Source organism: Melanostigma gelatinosum, assembly GCF_949748355.1.
Source record: "Melanostigma gelatinosum genome assembly, chromosome: 9".
In the NCBI taxonomy this organism is placed as follows: domain Eukaryota; kingdom Metazoa; phylum Chordata; class Actinopteri; order Perciformes; family Zoarcidae; genus Melanostigma; species Melanostigma gelatinosum.
The window spans coordinates 6,129,511-6,147,385 of record NC_136642.1 but is presented as its reverse complement, the minus strand read 5'-3'; the positions used below and the strand labels follow the sequence as shown (position 1 = coordinate 6,147,385).

The following is a 17,875-nucleotide window of genomic DNA, read 5'->3' as shown; positions in this document are numbered from 1 at the left end:
CCTTAGTTTACTGCAGTTATCCAGTGCGGTAGTCGAATGTAGTTCGGTGTAAACTTAATTTCCTTCAGTGACATTTCCGCAGAAGATTCACAGATTTAAACTGGTTATAAGTTATAAGATTACCTGAGAAATAAATCACCAGTTCCAGCTTTGTTCTTCTTCCTCTTCTTCGATATGAAACTGTAAGACTGTTTGATGGACAAAACAAGCTATTTAAAATTGGGCGTTGGGATATTGTGATGGACATATTTTATATTCACAGATCTTTTTTGGTCGGATAAATCGACCCACATCTTTTGGAGGTAAAGACACAAACAGACTCAAAGATGAGCGAGGAGTCGTTTTATGTTTTAGAACTTTTCATTGTTCTCCATGGAGTGGTGTGCAATCAAATCTTTACAGTACATTATCATCCCGCCTCTCATCCATCCATCGCTTTCTCCCATAATCTACCCCAGACACCCACCCTCAATAAATATTACACCATTTTGTTACCCGCAATGGCCATGCACAGCGTGGCCCACATGCTTCTGTAGCCGCTATTTTCAGTGAAACAGAGGGAGAGAGAGAGTGAGAGTGGGTGGAGAGGAAGAGCACAGAGAGGACCAGTGGGGTTGAGTGACGAGAAGAGTAAAGAGTACAGATGGGTGAGATGTTTTCACATCTGGAGGATCGAGTGGACAAGCTGAAAATAAACGACAAAATAACAAAGATAGAAAATGAATCAAATAAAAATAAAAGACGAGTCAAATTAATCTTACAAACACACAAAAAAAACCACAATACTGCAAAACGGATTCCCTTTTGTCTTCACCCGGGCCTAACAGAATTCTGGTTGGTCCTTTTTGCTTCGAAGCGTCCGGCCCAGTGGGACAACGAAGCAGCCGACCGCTCGGGCTTCCACCCGATCAAGTCGACTGTTAATGTCTGGCTCTGTGACAGAAAGAGTGAGCGACCAAACGCGAAAGAGAAACGTGAAACTCAAGAAACACTAATATGTAAATCTAACATCTGAAACACTTGAGGACTCCTCATGACCACACGCACACATCAGTCAAGTCAAAACAGTCTCTGCTTGTTGTTTCCTGCCTCTACACACATTCACACACAATTTGTCATTATTATTATAGTTATATACTACTTTGTTTGAAACATTCAAAAAGTACTCGCATCACTATTGTCATTATTGCTGTGATCAGTAATGGTTGTAGCTCCACTTGGTCCGTACTGTAACAGCAAATCAGAGCACAAAGTATCCACCCAATGACTTCTTAAGAGCAGGACGAGGACTTCAGATCAGAAGTCATTGCCAATAATAAATACTGTCGGTCCAGTCAGACGCAGCTTGTTGTCCTCACTAACAACCCAACACACTGATTTGAAGAAAAACAAACTTGAAACCCCACGAGAGGAGTGGGGTGGTGTTTTGAGATGCATCTTCAGATGCAGAATACATCAAAAAAATAAAGCTGGAAAAACTAAAGTGTCTGGTGTTGAAATGCTTCTCATCCCCACTTCGCGGAGGATTGGCGGCCTTTGATGGGGCTCAACGACGTAAAGAGCGAGAGAGGCGTCCGGCTCCCTCCAGCACTCCCCCCTCTCAGCAGGCGTTCACTATAGAGGCGAAAAGGTATCGAACATTTTGAAATGTCTCTTGAGGAGTCTGCGTCGGCCCACCAGTGGCCTGTTTCCATTCACTACATACAGGTGACTTGCAGCTGTATGTACATTATTGCTGTGGTCCTGATAGCTTCCGGTCTGAAGGGGTTCACTGGTTCTGGCTGAAGGCGAACATCGCCATTTTCAAGTCAGTCAGGCGAGGAGGATTATGGGTAAAGTCCTCCCCCCCCCCCTCCACCATGCGTGTCCCACTCCTGGTTTTTCTTCGATTTGGAAATGAGGGAAAGAGCAAACTGTGTGCCGATCCAAGTCGACCAGCATCTCTCTTTTCAACTCTACCAGTCCACCAGGGTGTGTTCAGAAGTGGGAGACAGTCAGGTGGGAGGGAGGGGGGAGCTCAGGCCCCAGTCAGGGACTCTGACGGGGTATCATCATCATCATCGGGGGGATCCCGCTGCACCTCTGGGACCACGATGCCTCGGTGGAGCTTTTCTAAAGACTGCTTCATCTGGGAGATAAACAAACATGGGGGGAGGGGGGGGGGGGGGAGCGGTTGGGTGAGATGTACTGTATTAAATAGCGCAGTGACAGCAGCATTTATACTTTTACACAAGTAAAACACACACACACCTGGTCCAGAAGCGTGACGGAGGACTGCAGGATCTGTTGCCACTTGCTGAGCTGAGCCTGGTGAAACTGCCTCTGAAGCTGTAAGACCTGAGCCCACTCTCCAGCTGTCTGGGGTAAAGGACTGAGGAGACGAGGAGACGAGGAGAGGAAAACAAGAAGACAGGAGAAAGGAAGAGGCGAGCGAGTCAGTAGTGTAGTCATGGCTCTTTTACCAGAAATACCAGGTTTGTTTTTTACTTTTGGCTCTGTTCTTTAGCTGCTAAATGCTCCACATTGTTCACCAGCTTTGTTTTTTCTGATATTTGGCACCGAACATGTAACAGTTGGGGGGGGGGGGGGGGGTGTTTCTGCCTTCAGAAAGCCAAAAAACAACCTGACGAGAGCAGCGAGTGAACCAAAACTGCTGCGAACTGAAAAATGTAGCTTAACGACGTGAAAACGCTGCGTAGAGTCGGGTGATAACTCTTTGAGGGTTCATCATGAGAAGTGAGACCTTTCACATATTATCTATTGTTAAAATTGATAAAAATATTAATTAGCCGTTCATCTGTTTACCTTACAAAAAGGCAAGAGAGGGTTTGTTGCTATGCAATAACACTGAGTGATATCTCACACCTCAGATCCCACAAGAACAGCTCCATCCGCCTGTTAACGGAGCAACAGAGAGTCTATGTCTGTGTGTTCACCTGTCAGCAACAGAGTAGGAGTGCCATGTCTCCAGTGTATGGGCCGCTCGTTCCAGAGCGTACAGCTTGTAGAAGAGCAGCATGTTGAGAGCCACCAGCACCACCAGACTGACGGGGACAGAGAGAGAGAGAAGACAATCTTATAGTTCACCGACTGCTGTGACCCACGGAGACAACACGAGTGAGAAATCAACGGCAAAACGCCAAATACTGCCGACACAAAATGAGCATTTCAATTCAAGCACAACCCAGCACTTATTCACAACGTCATCTTATTACAGGAAAATTCCACCCCGACACCAACGTCAGTGTTGTTATGACTGTATATGCTGCATTCCTCGGCAGAATTGTATTTTGGTTTCCTGTTTGTATCTGCTCAATTGTAGATGTCATGATGTAATAGTTCCAGTTAAATAGACCAGTTGCTACTGGAGACCAGACAGTAGTGTGTGTTGAGTAAAGGGTGTGATCCTGGTCCTGCTCTGCTGTCGGTCTCTCTGTCTCCATGTTGAACCCTCGTCTGAAAACAAGCCTTCCAACACGAGTTGGTGCGTGTTGTTAGTCCCTTGGATGTTTGTGGCAAACAAATGCAGACTTAAAAACGTTGAGTCAAATCTGTGTGAAACAAGGTTTTGCTTCATGTTCAGTGTACCTTAAGAGTGTCAAAGGGTGGATTTTTCCCGCGCCATTCACATAGTTCTCATTTATGCAGCCAGTGGTGTAAAAGCAAAGCCTCTCATACGAACCTGATACAGATCCTATTCACAAAAAGGAATCGCAGAATGGAAGGAAAAAGAAGAAAAATAGCAAGAAAGGCATTGTGAGGCTGTTCGTATGCAGAAGATCGATATCCAATGTGTCTGAATGAGGGAGCGTTCAGACGCGTATTGAACCAAGACAGCATAAAAGTCAATATAGTCAGAGATTTGATCAGGTAGGAACCCCGGGGGGGGGAAAGGATGTACAGTACTACTAAGGAGATGAACCACATGCGAGGACACACACATACACTGTTGTACTGACTCAGAAAGTCCCTATTTTTACACAGAAATGCTAAAAATAATCTCCATTTAGAAACGCTCATCTCCGTTATAAGTAGCTCATTGTGTGCGAGAGATTGCTCGTGAATAAGACGTATGAATAACATGATCAGTGTGCAGTAAAGACATAAAACATGCTGGAAACCACCTCGAATCAACAGCACAGGAGGGAAGCCGAGGATTCAGAGAGGCTGCTGTTATTCAACGGCACAAACACACACTTCAACTTACATGAAGCTGACGATGAGGAGGATGGTGGATATACTGTTGGGTCCTCCTCGTGAACGATCGCCCAGCTTCATATAGTGAGCACCTAAAAGAATAAAAAGCAGGACGCAGGTTTTCAGTGATCAGTGTGTTTTCAATGTATATTTATGAATATCATATCTTTGAGTCTGTTATTGTTATGCAGCTCCAAACAGAACCACTAGAGGGCAGTAATGCACAGAAGATGGATTCAGCGTTTTAGCTTTTGAGCATCAACGCTGGTGGACAAGGATTGAAATCCCCAAAGCTCTTCCAACGACTGTACCCTGGCCGACTTACTGGCTTCTCTCCGGTCCCTGTCCTCTCCGACTCCTCTGTCTCCTCGGTCTCCGGAGCCCATGCCTCCTCCTCCATCCCTCTCTCTCTCCTTGTCGCCCTGCCGTCGAGAGCAGGTGCGTTTGCGGCGGCGCATGGCCGGTGGAGTCATGGCAGCGTCCGCGCCCGCCGCGTCGCCTGTGGTCACAATGGAAACCTCGGTCTGCAGCAGCGTCTCCAGCTTGCACACCTCGCTCTCTGCAAAGTAGGAAGTTGGAGAAATTCAAATACAGAGGAAAGGAAGGTGGAGGGACAATACTACTGGCTGTCAAAACCTGTCAAGTGCAAAATGCTGCCACTAAATACTTGGTGACATTCTTAAATGTTCCTTTTTGACCAGACATTCCTTTAATTAAGTAATATTTTAGATAAGTTTATGCATGTGTGGCTACGTCGGCAAAGTTATGTGTGAAAACACATGTTAAAATCTACATAAAAAGTCTGCATATGTATAGATATAGTTAGATACAACAAAAATCAGAACACATCTTTGAGTGGAGGGGGGCAAGCTATCAATACCAAAACTCGCATTGTCCATTTATGTGGAAAAGAGAAGAGAGACTCTCATTCGGGCAACACGAACATATTCACTCAAATGGACAATAGGTAGCGCTCTTATGATCTGCAACGTGAAACTGTGCATTTGGCGCTCATGTCAAGCGTGTCCTGCTTAGAGTTTCACTTTACTTTAGTGCGCTTGTTTCCTAAAGGGAAGTCAGCCTGAATGGGTCGGTGTGGTTTCCACAAGCTGTGTGTGTGTACAAACAGATTTAAACGGGAGGAGGCGGAGCATGTGACTCACCCACGTGTCTGTAGTACTCCTCAATGCCGCTCCAGGTGTTCTTTTCAATCAATGCTTTCACCAGACTCCACGGCTGCTTCCTGTAGCAGATGTTTGAGGAAACTCTGGGCAAAGAGGAAACGCAAACAACCCCCGTTTAAAACATGTACAGACCAATCTCATACGTTTACAAAGACAAAAACTCACATATCTGACACTAAATCAGAGTTGTTCTATGTTAAAGATATCAAACATTTTCCATTTAAACAGGGCACCTGTCAACAACCAGCGACGTGCGCAGGTGGTCGACACAAGTTCATGCAATTCCTTCAATTTTCATTTATTAACGGCTCAATCGCCCTGACAATTCCACGTTTTTACACGAGCACTTCAGTAAACTAATGAGTAAAAGATATCATGTCTCTGCATTCCAAAGAAAGCAATCAGAAAATATGCACAACACGCCAATGTCAGTTTAGAAAACGAGGGAACTGTGTTGAGTCCTTGACCTGTTTTTGCCAGAATACTCTTCTGCTGGAGTTTTTAAGCACGAAAAGAAACATTTTGTTTATTTGCCTGCAACTGTTGACCATGACCTACTCAAAAGATACTCTTACAAAACTAAACAGACAGTAATCTGTAGTTTATAAGTAGGAGACTAAAAGAGGAATGAAAGACAACAATCCAAAGGAAAGCAGTTGATGACAAAGAACAGGATTTCCTACCTAAGCACAAATAGTTTGATGGTGGTATGTAACTAGTGTTACAATGGTAGCTTGTAGATTTATTAGGCAGAACTGAAAAAAATATTGGGAAAGAAACAGCTACTGATAAGCAGACAGCGAGACAATCAAAGCCCTTCCTTAAATAAAAAAAGGACATGTCTTCCAGCCACATTGCATAATAGTCCATTGATGCTACTCTCAGTGGACGAACGTCTGTGTCTGCCTTCTCCGTTTCTTCCTCTGTGGTTGTTGAACATCAGTTCAAAATGCTCAGAAAGATGCCCTTGTGCTGAGATCCTGACATACTGTCCTTCTACTGGAAATAAGCTGATCTGGCATCAAGTCAAATACGGTGTAGCCAGTTATGTCCGCAGAAGTGAGAAAAGTAAAAGCGGCTCGGCAATAAAAGTGATGACACATGACCTCTCTCTCTCTCCACGGTTTGGATTCAATTGTTTATTTCGGTGTGTGTTTTACCCTTGCAGGAGACAGTAGAGTAGAGTATACTGCAGGTCATCCGTGAGTCAGTGTTTGTTGTTCATGTTGCTCTTCAGAACACTACCTCATATATCTCTCCCTCTCAACTTATTCACTTCATACCCCACTGATGTTACTCCTTTTATCGTGTTCAGTAAAAATAATTTGTTGAAGTAGTTGTATAAAAAACAATAGATTGAAACTTTGCAACTTTGGGTTTAAAGATGAATGTTTTTCATCATGAAACTTACAAAGAAAGTAAAGGAACTGTGCCAACAGATGTTATAGTCTAGCGTACATAAGCAAAGTGGCAACACTTCAGTAACAGGATCTGTCATAAAATTGGCCTTTAAAGGAAATGCCGAGTGCGATGGTCACTTGTGGCTCTCCTGTTTTGGGTGAGGGTGAGCTAAAAAGTAAAGAAATCCCCTCCCACGATGATAAGACGAGAACAAACATACCTGAGCCGACTCTTGTGCTTGCTGATGGAGGTGAGGCAGTATCTGTGGATGGTGTAGAAGTAGTCCTGGTAGGGGATGCCTGAGGTGATCACCTCCGAGTCCACCACGAAGCATTCGCCCTTGGCGCTGTTTTTATGCAACGTCTGGAAGCAGGAAACCAAAGCGGAGGTGCACAGTTAATGCAACGCAAACGTATTGGTTTCCTCCGACGTGCCTGCTAGTTATGGCTTCTTTGACTGATAATTAGCTGCTGTAAAGGCACCAACATGCTTCATCACAACGCTCCCCTCTCAAAGCGGCAATCTGACAATCACACCCACTTCACACTATGATTAGACAGCTGCGTGGTCTCGAGCTCTCTCTCTCCATTCTTCAAACAACTGTTTCCATCACTTTTCACGTGAACAATCGAATGCAGCACTATGACCGTCTTCCAGGAGAGACTGCATGAAAATGTGCGCCATTATCCCCAAGCCTGTGTGCCAAAGGGCCGACTAATGATTGGTGTTTGTCAAGGACTGACCTGCGTCTCCACCACAGGGGCCGTCTTGGGGCCCAGAGGGTTGTTGAGGGCGATAGTGTAGCTAAGCACACGGCTGGTAGTCCCACTGCTGCCGTCATGCTGCCATTCACCCACCGATAGGTCTGAGAGAGAGAGAGAGAGAGAGAGAGAGAAAAGACACGGAGAACATGAGCGAGTCAAGAGAGAACAAGACACAAAAGATGTTTTTCAAGAGAGGACAAGAATTTATGAATGAAAAGGAGAGCGACCAAGAGAATCACAGGGGATGAAGGGAGAGAGTGAAAGAGAGGTCAATCCACAAAAAAAAAAAAAAAAGAAAGAAAGAAATGCCCCAATTAGAGCTGTACAACGTTCCAACTGGAGTAGGCCCCGGCCAAATCAACTCCACGGCTTCACCTCTGTCCTCATTTAAACTACTACAGAAAAAATCCTAAGTATACACGGCATCGATGCCGAGATGAACTTAATTATCAGTCTATCAAATAAAATAAAAAATAGCCGTACACAGGTTATGAAAAAGGGGCAAAGGAAAGAAGCAGCAGCGATGGAGGCTGGTTAACACGACGCAAACAGCTAGTGTGGCACCCTCATTAGTGGCACAATAGAGTGGGGTACACAATGTCTTTGAGGGGTGGGTGGCACTTCACTACATTTGTATTCATCAGCTGGACAGGGTAGCACAGCTGCTTCAGAAGAGCAATACAAATACTTTCTAAAGGAAAAAAACATCACTAAAAACTGATGTGGAGGTATCTGCGTGAGAATTTGTCTTCCTTTACTGCATAACTGGGATACTCGCAGTGCACCTGCAACTGAGTTTAATGGCAGAAAAATGTAAACGTAAGTGATCTGCTGCTGCTGATTAATGGACAAGACCATTAAGCAGCAATTTTTGGTAAATCCTCTAACAAGCAACAAGCATAAACTTCAACAAGAATTATTGCATTTAGTCCGGGACAGATTCCCCCACAGTGTTAATGTTTGAAAACCCTTTCCTGCAACTGTTGTGGAAGGATGAAGAGGCGGACGAGTCCATTAAGCAGCAGAACAAAAGCAAACACCGGGCCCCAACCGTCGCTGTGTCAACAGGAAAAACTGGCTCTATTGTGCTTAATGTTATGAAACAAGTTAATGCAAGTTCTGTGCTGGTTGCTGAAATATATGGAGCATCACATCATTTTGCTAAACACAGTTTCACAGCATGAGAAACGAGCTCAGCGAGATCTCTGAAGCATAGCTTCAAGGAGCCAATAAAAAGAAAAGTATACGTCTTCATTAAGAATCAACGGGAGTGGTGTACAAGCAGTTTATACCATCATGTGTGTGTGTGTGGGTGTGTTAGCTACCAGTAAAGTGTCTCTGGGAGAAGACGTGCTGGATGAAGTGGGTGTCAGCAGAGAAGAGCAGGTCGTGCAGCTTGTCTACACTCATGCGGAGCGCATTGTTGATGTGCAGCCGCCCGCTCAGGTTAGCGCAGAACGACTCCACCTCACCTGAAAAATCAAGAAGAAAACAGAAGACTTCTATAATAAATATGCTCTCTGTGCTTAATATTAAACCCACAGGCAATCATACTACAATCTTGCCAGCTCGGAGGCAGTTTTAGGTTCATCATCTGGCAATCTGCCAAAGTAGTATGTGCAAACTTCCAAAAGAATAATTGTGTTGAGTTCAGGATCGATTCCCCAACAGAGCAGTAAACCATTCGGTGTTAATGTTTGAAAAATCTTCCCTGCGATTATTGTGGAAGGAAGAAGAGGTGGACGCAACGAGGCAGAAAGAAACAAATCATTCACAGAGATCAGGAGGAAGGGAACATAATAGAACGATAAAAACCTTCAGCACCTTTAAGAACATCGAGGTTCACAGTCAGATTAAAGCGAACAACTTTTAATGAGCACAGTAAAGCAAGAGGATAGAGATTGAAATAGTGTAACAGCATCTACCATGAGTTTGTATGCCCTTAAAAGGCACAATTCACCCTAAAACAAAAAACACATTCTTCTTCTTACCTGTAGTGCATTCTCTCGACTATATTGGAACTAGATGGCTCAGCTTGTCGTGCTCAAAGCGCCCAAAAATTCAACAGCAATGTCTTATTAATCATGACCTGGTTACTCAAGATAATCCACTGACCTCGTTATGAGCGGTTCATGTAGGAACTATTTGTTTCAACTGAACTACACCCATAAAACATATCACCGCACAGAAGGAAGTGAACATCTACTCATGGACAAGAGGCTCGGGACAGCGCAAGATGTCAACATTAATGGCGGCCTCCTCTGCTGAGCTGTAACATTAGCTAGCTCAGTGCTATGTGAGCTAGCAGAATCGGGTATGGATGCACACTTCATCTGCACGGCGATAAGGCTAGCGGGTACAGTTTGGTAGCAATACAATTGTTCGGCCGATAGTCTATGGCCGATATCTCCAGCACTCAGCAAACTACACCAAAACAATCTGGTTTGATAAATAGCACTACTACTATTTTTTGATTTTTGGGTGAACTGTCCGTTTAAGGTAGATTTTACCTTGTTTTTTTAGCTTAGTTCAGAACTACTGACTGTTGTGTTATTTCCCTGATTTAAAGTTCACTCAATTAAAAAAGTATTTAAAACATTAAAATGCAAAAAAAAAAAAAGAGAAGAAGTTACCATTAAAATATATGTATTCTGTCTACTCTAATATTCCGATAATTGACACTTTCTCATCACTTCTGGGTTCTTGCGGTCGTCTGTTCACCTAAACAACACTCACTCTCTTCCTGCGTGTCAGAGGAGTTGCTGGGGTCCGTGGGCAGTTCCTCGTCGTTGGTTATGTCCAATGACGAGAGGTTTCCCAGACTGATGGTCGGCGGGGGCAGCATGTAATTGGCTGACTCGGACAGGCTGTCCCCTCCCTCTTCCAGATTCTGATGCAGTGAAGGGGGGAAAAAAACAAAAAGCGCACACCAGAGGATAGTTAGCAGGAGGTTTGTAGAGGAATCACCCCTTTGTCATATGACTTGAGCGGAAAGAGGCCTCAGCTGAGCCGACTGATTAGACTAGAACGGCACAGTATTGCACATCTTTACTGCAACACATCCTGTATTTTTGGTCCGTTTATATTTCAGTTTTTAAATGATTTTATTTGCATTTCTATGTTGGTATAATGCATTATTTTTGCCTTTTCGAAGCATTATCTCTGTGTTCGAAAGGTGCTATATAAACAAACCTGCCATGTGCTAGATTATGTATTTTTTGTAATCAAGCATCCGATTAGTATGTGTGATTTGAATTCTAATCTTTAAAGCAAAATAATAATAACTATCACAGTTACAGACGGGGCAAGATTTGTATCAATACTTTACTGAGTCCCCAATCTTCTACAAGGGTCCTGTCAGTAGTGTTTCAAGAGTGAATAGTTAATGAAGCAGAAGTGTTCAGACCTCTATTAATACCAGCTTGTACTGGATCTGTTAGCAAGTGTACAACTCTGATTTGTTAATCAAATACAATGTGAATCACAGCTGGCTACAACCCATTATTTACTTACTATCACACGAGCGTTACACAAACAGAATACACAAGATCTATCAGAGGAACAATGATTGCACTGCACAGAGTGTTGTTGTAGGTTTCGAGTCTGTTTTGGCACCATAGGAAACAAATGTTAGAATTTGCAAAGATGATCGTTGCTACACTATTAGTTTTGCGTCACAACGGTCCCGTAAATTGTGACATGAATAGTTACACTCTGGCTATGTAGTACTTGACCCACGTCTACTCTAGCGGAGACATCTAGTGCACACCGATCTGAGCTCTCGGTTGGAGTTTGTCGACGAGGTTTTATCTTTGGTTATGAGACGTGACGCCAAAGAAGTTGGCGGAGCGGTGTGTGGATTCTACTTTTTTCAGTCCACCCCTGCCATGTAGCTAATGTTAGCTAGTCAGCTGTCTGCAAACGCAAGGCTGGTGCCTTGAAACACAAAGAGCAGGAGCAGATGAATCAGTAAGTGGACTTCATGCTCGGCCTGTGATGAATCTGATGATTAAAGTGGAAGTATCTCCTTTAAGCATTTGGTACCGACAGTCCACAGTTGTATGGGATAACCTGTATCTTTTGAAAATGCATGATGATGACAGCCTTGCAGGCGGTGCAGGTATTTTACTATTCTTATTTTGTACTCTGAAGTAGTACAAAATAAGACATCTAATGAGATCAGACGACGCAAAACACTACATTGACAACTAGCTTTTGCTATGCTGTATGCCGAAGTATGTGCGTGGGTCAAGAAGAACACTCACAAAGGAGGCAGCAGCAGAGACCGGGGCCGAGGCAGACGTGTTGGTGAGAGTCGTGGATGGCAGCGAGCTGTGGGAGCTGGGCGGACTGGGTTCGAGGGGGTCAGAGCTGAGTCTGCGTCCAGATGACGAAGGCACCTCTATGGGCAGACAGGAGGCGGAGGAAGGGGGAGAGGAGCCCCCGAGGTGAGTAGCAGAGGGTGAGCTGGCTAGACCAAAGGGCATCAGCAGAGAGGGAGAGCTGCTCGTAGAGATAACCGACACGGAGCTCAGGTCTAGTAGATCAGTCACCGACACGGACTCGTCTCCTGGCCTGGGGAACAGAGGGAGAGGAAGTGAGAGAGAGTGAGACGCATACACAGAAAGCCTGTGAGACAAAGACACAGAGAAAAGGAACCACTTGTTTGGTTAAAGAGCAACTATTAGTTTGAACTTGGCTACGTAAAAACATCATATTGTAATTCTTAATTAAATTGGTGTTCCCCTTAAGCATGCCTGCGCACACACACACACACACACACACACACACACACACAAAACTCTCCAATAAGCATGTCATTTACACTCACAATAGGCCGTTCATGTGTTCGGTGGTGGGGGAGACATAGTCATCGTCTTCACTAGTGAGGCCCAGCTCAGTGCCGTAACACTGGTGTACGATGTGCCACAGCTCTTTGGGGGACAGAGACTATAAAATAAACACAATATTCATAGTCAGAAGTTGATCAGGATTAACACCTGATTACTGTTGGGCGACATCCAACCAGTCAAGACTCAATATCAGAATAACAAGGGTCAAGCCTCACACAATATTTTAGAAACAGTGACGTTAAAAGAGTCAATCAACATGTTGCGCTGCATGACAAATTGAATCATTCATATTAGCAAATAAGTTCAAGTTAACACCTCTGATTATAATCACAATATACTATTTGCGGTTTGTTCTTCGACTGAAGTGTTTTGTTTGACAGCCTTTTGCAGGACCACTAAGTCAATGCCTTTCAGCTAGACGCCTGTGTCGATGTGCTTTCATGCTACGCCGCTGTGTTTCTTTGCCAGCGCTGTCCAAATAAAAATGTCTTCCATCCAAACGCCGCAAATAACAGTGATTCAAATCGCTCTCCGAAGCCTGCGTTTGTGGCCGTCTCACTGCTTCTCGACACCCAGTTCTATTCTGAGATGGTAACTACTAGCCGCGTCACAACAGGCAGGAAGGTGGGCGAGAAGATTGTACCTTGTCCAACAGGGCGTTCTGCCACAGGCGGAAAATCATCATGAAGCTGCGATCCCTCGCTCCGAAAGATGTGAAGAAGTGCTGAGAGGGGGAATATCAGCGGGACAGGAAGGAAGGAAGAAAGAAAGAAGAAAAATGTGATTTGACTGCTGGTTTCCGTCTGTCGGGATGTTTGCTTTGTCAAAGTCAGCAGAGATAAAAGTTGAGTCAGCTCACTTCATACTGCTTTCACTAGCAAAAAAAGGGTAATTTACAGTAAACAATATCAACAGCTAACACGCCATGCTTTTGCAGCAGCAGTTAACTTGGATTGTATAGAGAATGTGTTAAAGTCTTTGAAAATGGGCCAAAAGTCAGGCTCGATGTTATTTGTGCTGGAGGCCGACCTTCTCATTGTCAGTGCTGATCTGGATGGCGTTTGGGATGAGCTTGGCAGTCTTCTCCTTGGTCATAGAGGTCACGTCTTTCAGCAGGATAGTGATCTGGAACGAGGAGGAGGGAGATTTACTGTGTGTGTGTGTGTGTGTGTGTGTGTGTGTGTGTGCTACACTCTTATCTCAGCAAATGGCCTGAGCGTATCTCTATTGAACTGCAAACAAGTGCATTAAAACGACTTCTTATCTGATTGCAGGTGTGACATTAACCAGGCTTTTTGATCGATTGTGCGCGTGCGAATGTGTACACAGTGTGTGCATGTCTTACAGTGGTTTCCCAGCGGAAGATGTTACTGTAGAAACAGAGCCAATTCTCCGACAGATAGAGGCGGCCCTGAAGCAGTATGTCCTTCTGCAGAGCGCAAGAGTAGTCTGCGGAGAGAAACAGGAAAAGAAAAGAGGTCAATTGAAAAAGAGAGAGAGAGAAAAAACATTTCAACAATTCAAGAGGTTGATTTGTAAGTGAGGGGTTTGATAAGTATCTAATCTTCTTGGGTGTTTGGTGCCACATGTGTAGCTCACTTTATCACATGAGCTCTGCACACACGCCAACATGCTTTTGACACGTATGAGTCACACTCACCCACGATAAGTCGCTCTGTGTCAGGAAGTTTCTTAAAGAGTTTACGAAAATCCTCGTTCCGCTGTTTGTACGTCGGACTGAGAACCTGAGGTTGAGAACAGGAAAGAGAAAGGAGAACATGGTATTCTACTTCACAACTAGCCTGTTAAAAGCCTTGGGCTAGACTGGGATGTTTCGGTTAAATAGCTGACGGATAAACTGTGTTCTTCAATGCTTAACATTTTAACCATGTGGTGAAAAAGTCCAATGAGAGGCTGTTAATGTATACTTACGTTGTACCAGCTCTGCATTTTCTGTAAAGAAAAGAACAGCATCTTTAGTTTTCTCTGCAACAATACAAAAAAATAATCAAGAGAATCTATCGGCATACATTTGGTAAAGTAACGCACTTCGATATCTGTGTGCATGAGATCCTGCCACACCAGTCCTGAGGCTGAGCTTCTTTTTTTTAATGTAACATTGAGATATTAGAGGTTGGAGTTTTCAGCACTTCCCCATTTAAAAAAAAAGGTACTGACCAGCTGTAACGAACAGTTGTTAGTATAATGATACATTCCTTTCACTACAATGGGCCTGAAACAAAAGAGATGCGAAAGCTCCAACAGAACCCTCCGTCACACGGAACTACAAACACCAGAAGTCAATTTACAGCGAGCAAACACGCTGACATTGTAACAGCTCGAATGTCGAAAATGGAAGGTAAAGAAAATGTAAAACAAACATTTACATTCACTCAGCAGTGGAATGCCCCCCCACACACCTCACCTAGAAACACTTGGTATTCAACTCTTTGTTATTTTTAGGGGGATAGCAGGTTAAAGGTGTACGCACATAGAAGTGGTGTACATTGTCTGAACGCTGGGAACCTGAAGAATAAGGTTCTAGTTCTATAAAACAATTAACTGATTCATTAAAATGAATTGTGAAAGTGTAAAAGCGCTTAGAACATTAACATAGAAGTATATGATGGCCATTCTCCATTATGTGTCATAGGTTGTTGCAGCAATAATTGGGTTGACATTTGGAGATTTCTGCAAGAATTTGCATCGTTATTGGAAGCCATCCACCCTCTGAATGCTAAAGGGCTCTAGTTTGTAGTTTTAAAGTTTCATGCGGATGTGATTATCCCAGAGGTCACAACATCGTATTAAGTGACGTCAAGTCTTAAAAAAAAAAAAAGAAAAGGAGGACTCATGGGGACCAACATCATCACACATGAATAGAAAGAGTCTCAGCTTTACAGTCATACCAAAGTTATGCAATTCCAAGACAGAAATATTTAAATACACCATTTTAGAAAAGGCAAAAATACTTTCAACACATGTTTGGTTTCGTCATGTCATTGCTCACTGGGATCACATGAAAAAGATACGAGTCTTTTACTCGCACACATAAAGCTCACATAGCAATCATACTGCATCTACAGACCTCCTGGCAGCAGTTTAGCTCTCTCGACATATTACTTAGATCAGTGGACGTTCTAGTTACCTTGGCATTGCGGCTGAAGTGGCGAGAAGCAAGCGGGTAGGCGGATGTGAGGGAGGAGGCCGAGGGTATGGAGGGCAGGGGGCTATCTGAACCTCCTCCTCCACCGCCTCCACTCTTCTCTCCTCCTCCCTCGCCCTCACTGGCCCTGCCACCCCCGAGAACCCTGCGCCGCAGGGAGGGAGAGCTGCCGGGGGTGCTGCGTGGAGAGTTACTGGCCGTACTGGAGACAAAAAAAAAAAAAGACACGGAGAGAGAGAGATTTAACTCAAGTGAGGAAACGCTTTCATGTTTTATTGCTCAATTTTGCTCTAATATCTTTAATGACATGCTATGAAGACAGGCTGTGGGCGTTTCCTATTTGACAATAGTGAGTCATCTCAAACTGCTTCCTTAAGACCAAACAAATATGTTCAGCCAGTGTTATCAGCATATAAATTATTTTGATTTTAAATGGTCCGACAATAAGCCTCTGGGACAAAGCGGCATCATTTCTCCTCATTGTTTACAGTCAAGATAAGAGTTGTCTTTGTCTCTCTATGTTTGCACATAATGTCCGACCTAAATGCAGTTTTCAAATACATCGTTTAAATATGCTGCCTCTATTTCAAAGTTTAAGAAGCTTTAAAAGTGTCTAAAATGTTCAAACTAATATATTAACTCGTGAATTTACATTACTGGCAGTTTTCTGCTATCATTGCTTGCCAACAGTGTTGAAATATTTGTTTTCATATTCACTATAACAATCTGTTCCTCTTGACTAAAGTAGGCGGATCGGTCCATTTTGTGAGAAATCAGTATTTATTTGGTTAAATTATGTAAAAATTCAAACAAATGGCATGAACTCTGTCCCTGTAAACTTGGTCGCAGCTCACAGTGACAGGAACTGGAGCGGAAACAGAAATGTGTCACAAATCATCATCACCTCCTGCGCAACACACCACTGATGTCAGGGACAAGAAACTGTGCATTACGCCACGTTATCAATTAGAGAGATGCGGTAACGATAAGTGCAACACTCAGCCAGCAGTCGCTCTGGAAAGCAGAAGGCAGCCAGATCGACTTGTGACCGCCCTGTCCGTTGGAATTTAACAGGGATTAGTTGTTAACATGAATTATCCATTTATGTTGTCGCCTTATGACAACATCACAAACATCTTCCTCAATGTTTTTGCAGCGCAACAATGATGTTTTTAATTAACAGATTTGAAATAGCCTCTTATTTGTGTTGTAAACAAGCACAAATCCAGACTACGATACACGGACAGTGTGGTCACCAGTCGACCTGGCTGCCTTCTGCTTTCAACAGGACTCCTCACTGAGTGTTGCACTAATTGTTATCCTGTCTCTCTAATTGATAACGAAGTATCGAAGAGGTTCCCTGGCATCACATCACGTGTTTCCACGCAATGATGAGTTCGAATCCCGTTAAAAACTTCTTTTTTTTTTTTTTTACTGTTAAATGTGCTAAAGGGTTCTTCTAAGTGACACATGTTTACCCAAAATAAGATGATGTGTTTTTAGCAAGTTCATTACTTCACAAGGGCAACTTCCTTAAAACAACGTCGCGTGTTCTAATATGTTTTAACACATAAACAACACGCGACGTTTCCCACTCCAACAATCCAAATCCATAGATTGTGTACGGGAAGGTTTTGACACCGAAACACCGGCTACACCCAAAAACAATCCAGTCCAGCACACTCGATGACCGGACACAACACGTGACAAACCTCAAACGCGGTCCATTTAGGAAGCACTGTGTTGTGCATGGGTGGAGGGTCTGCTGCGGTCAGTGTGACCAAAACGAGAACCGACAGCACGAACACGAACACAAACACACGGCTAGCAATCAGTTCATACAAGCTCATGCCAGCACGCGGCTGCACACCTGTGCTTTTTGCATAAAACTATGTGCGACCCACCCGTGCGATCAGACGGCTTTGCAAACGCTGTGACTCATTTGACCACTTCCAAACGTACCACGAGCAGGCTGTATGACGAGCAGACGGACCACCGCATAGCACAATGCTACCATCACACTACAGGAGACTGTTTAGGTCACTTACTCGAACATGTCGTGAGGCGATCCAAATGATATCCACAAAAACACACCACACGCGCGCGTTGCTGTTAACGATTGTATCAATATGGTGATCCTGGTCTGTGTGTGAGCGGCTAAAGCAAGCCCGACGCTACAGGGGTGTATGTCCGCTCTTTCTGCCTTGTTTTCTTCGCTTATCGTCGGGTGAGAAAAGCGCCCATTCGTCCACCGTCCCGCGGTCGGATATTAATTTCTCATTTTCGCTGACGGGCCCCCCTGCACCTCGC

At 44.0% G+C, this 17,875-nt stretch overlaps 1 protein-coding gene across 2 annotated transcripts in view; it reads right to left on the bottom strand.

The window, feature by feature from the left end:
- Positions 1-650: 650 nt before the first annotated feature.
- The window catches only part of gramd1a (GRAM domain containing 1A), a 24,012-nt gene continuing 6,787 nt past the window's right edge, over positions 651-17,875 (bottom strand). Inside the window, exons 2-19 of one of the 2 annotated variants that reach the window (XM_079274736.1) lie at positions 15,548-15,767; positions 14,332-14,352; positions 14,060-14,144; positions 13,745-13,848; positions 13,429-13,524; positions 13,043-13,123; positions 12,378-12,496; positions 11,812-12,121; positions 10,283-10,436; positions 8,872-9,018; positions 7,526-7,647; positions 7,003-7,145; positions 5,361-5,464; positions 4,523-4,756; positions 4,208-4,289; positions 2,937-3,044; positions 2,251-2,371; positions 651-2,128 (exon numbers count right to left, since the gene is read on the bottom strand). In XM_079274736.1, the coding sequence (XP_079130862.1) occupies positions 2,018-2,128; positions 2,251-2,371; positions 2,937-3,044; positions 4,208-4,289; positions 4,523-4,756; positions 5,361-5,464; positions 7,003-7,145; positions 7,526-7,647; positions 8,872-9,018; positions 10,283-10,436; positions 11,812-12,121; positions 12,378-12,496; positions 13,043-13,123; positions 13,429-13,524; positions 13,745-13,848; positions 14,060-14,144; positions 14,332-14,352; positions 15,548-15,767 (2,362 nt within the window). In that variant the 3' untranslated portion in view covers positions 651-2,017. The remainder of the gene's footprint in view (positions 2,129-2,250; positions 2,372-2,936; positions 3,045-4,207; positions 4,290-4,522; positions 4,757-5,360; positions 5,465-7,002; positions 7,146-7,525; positions 7,648-8,871; positions 9,019-10,282; positions 10,437-11,811; positions 12,122-12,377; positions 12,497-13,042; positions 13,124-13,428; positions 13,525-13,744; positions 13,849-14,059; positions 14,145-14,331; positions 14,353-15,547; positions 15,768-17,875) is intronic. The other variant, XM_079274737.1, reaches the window with a different exon arrangement.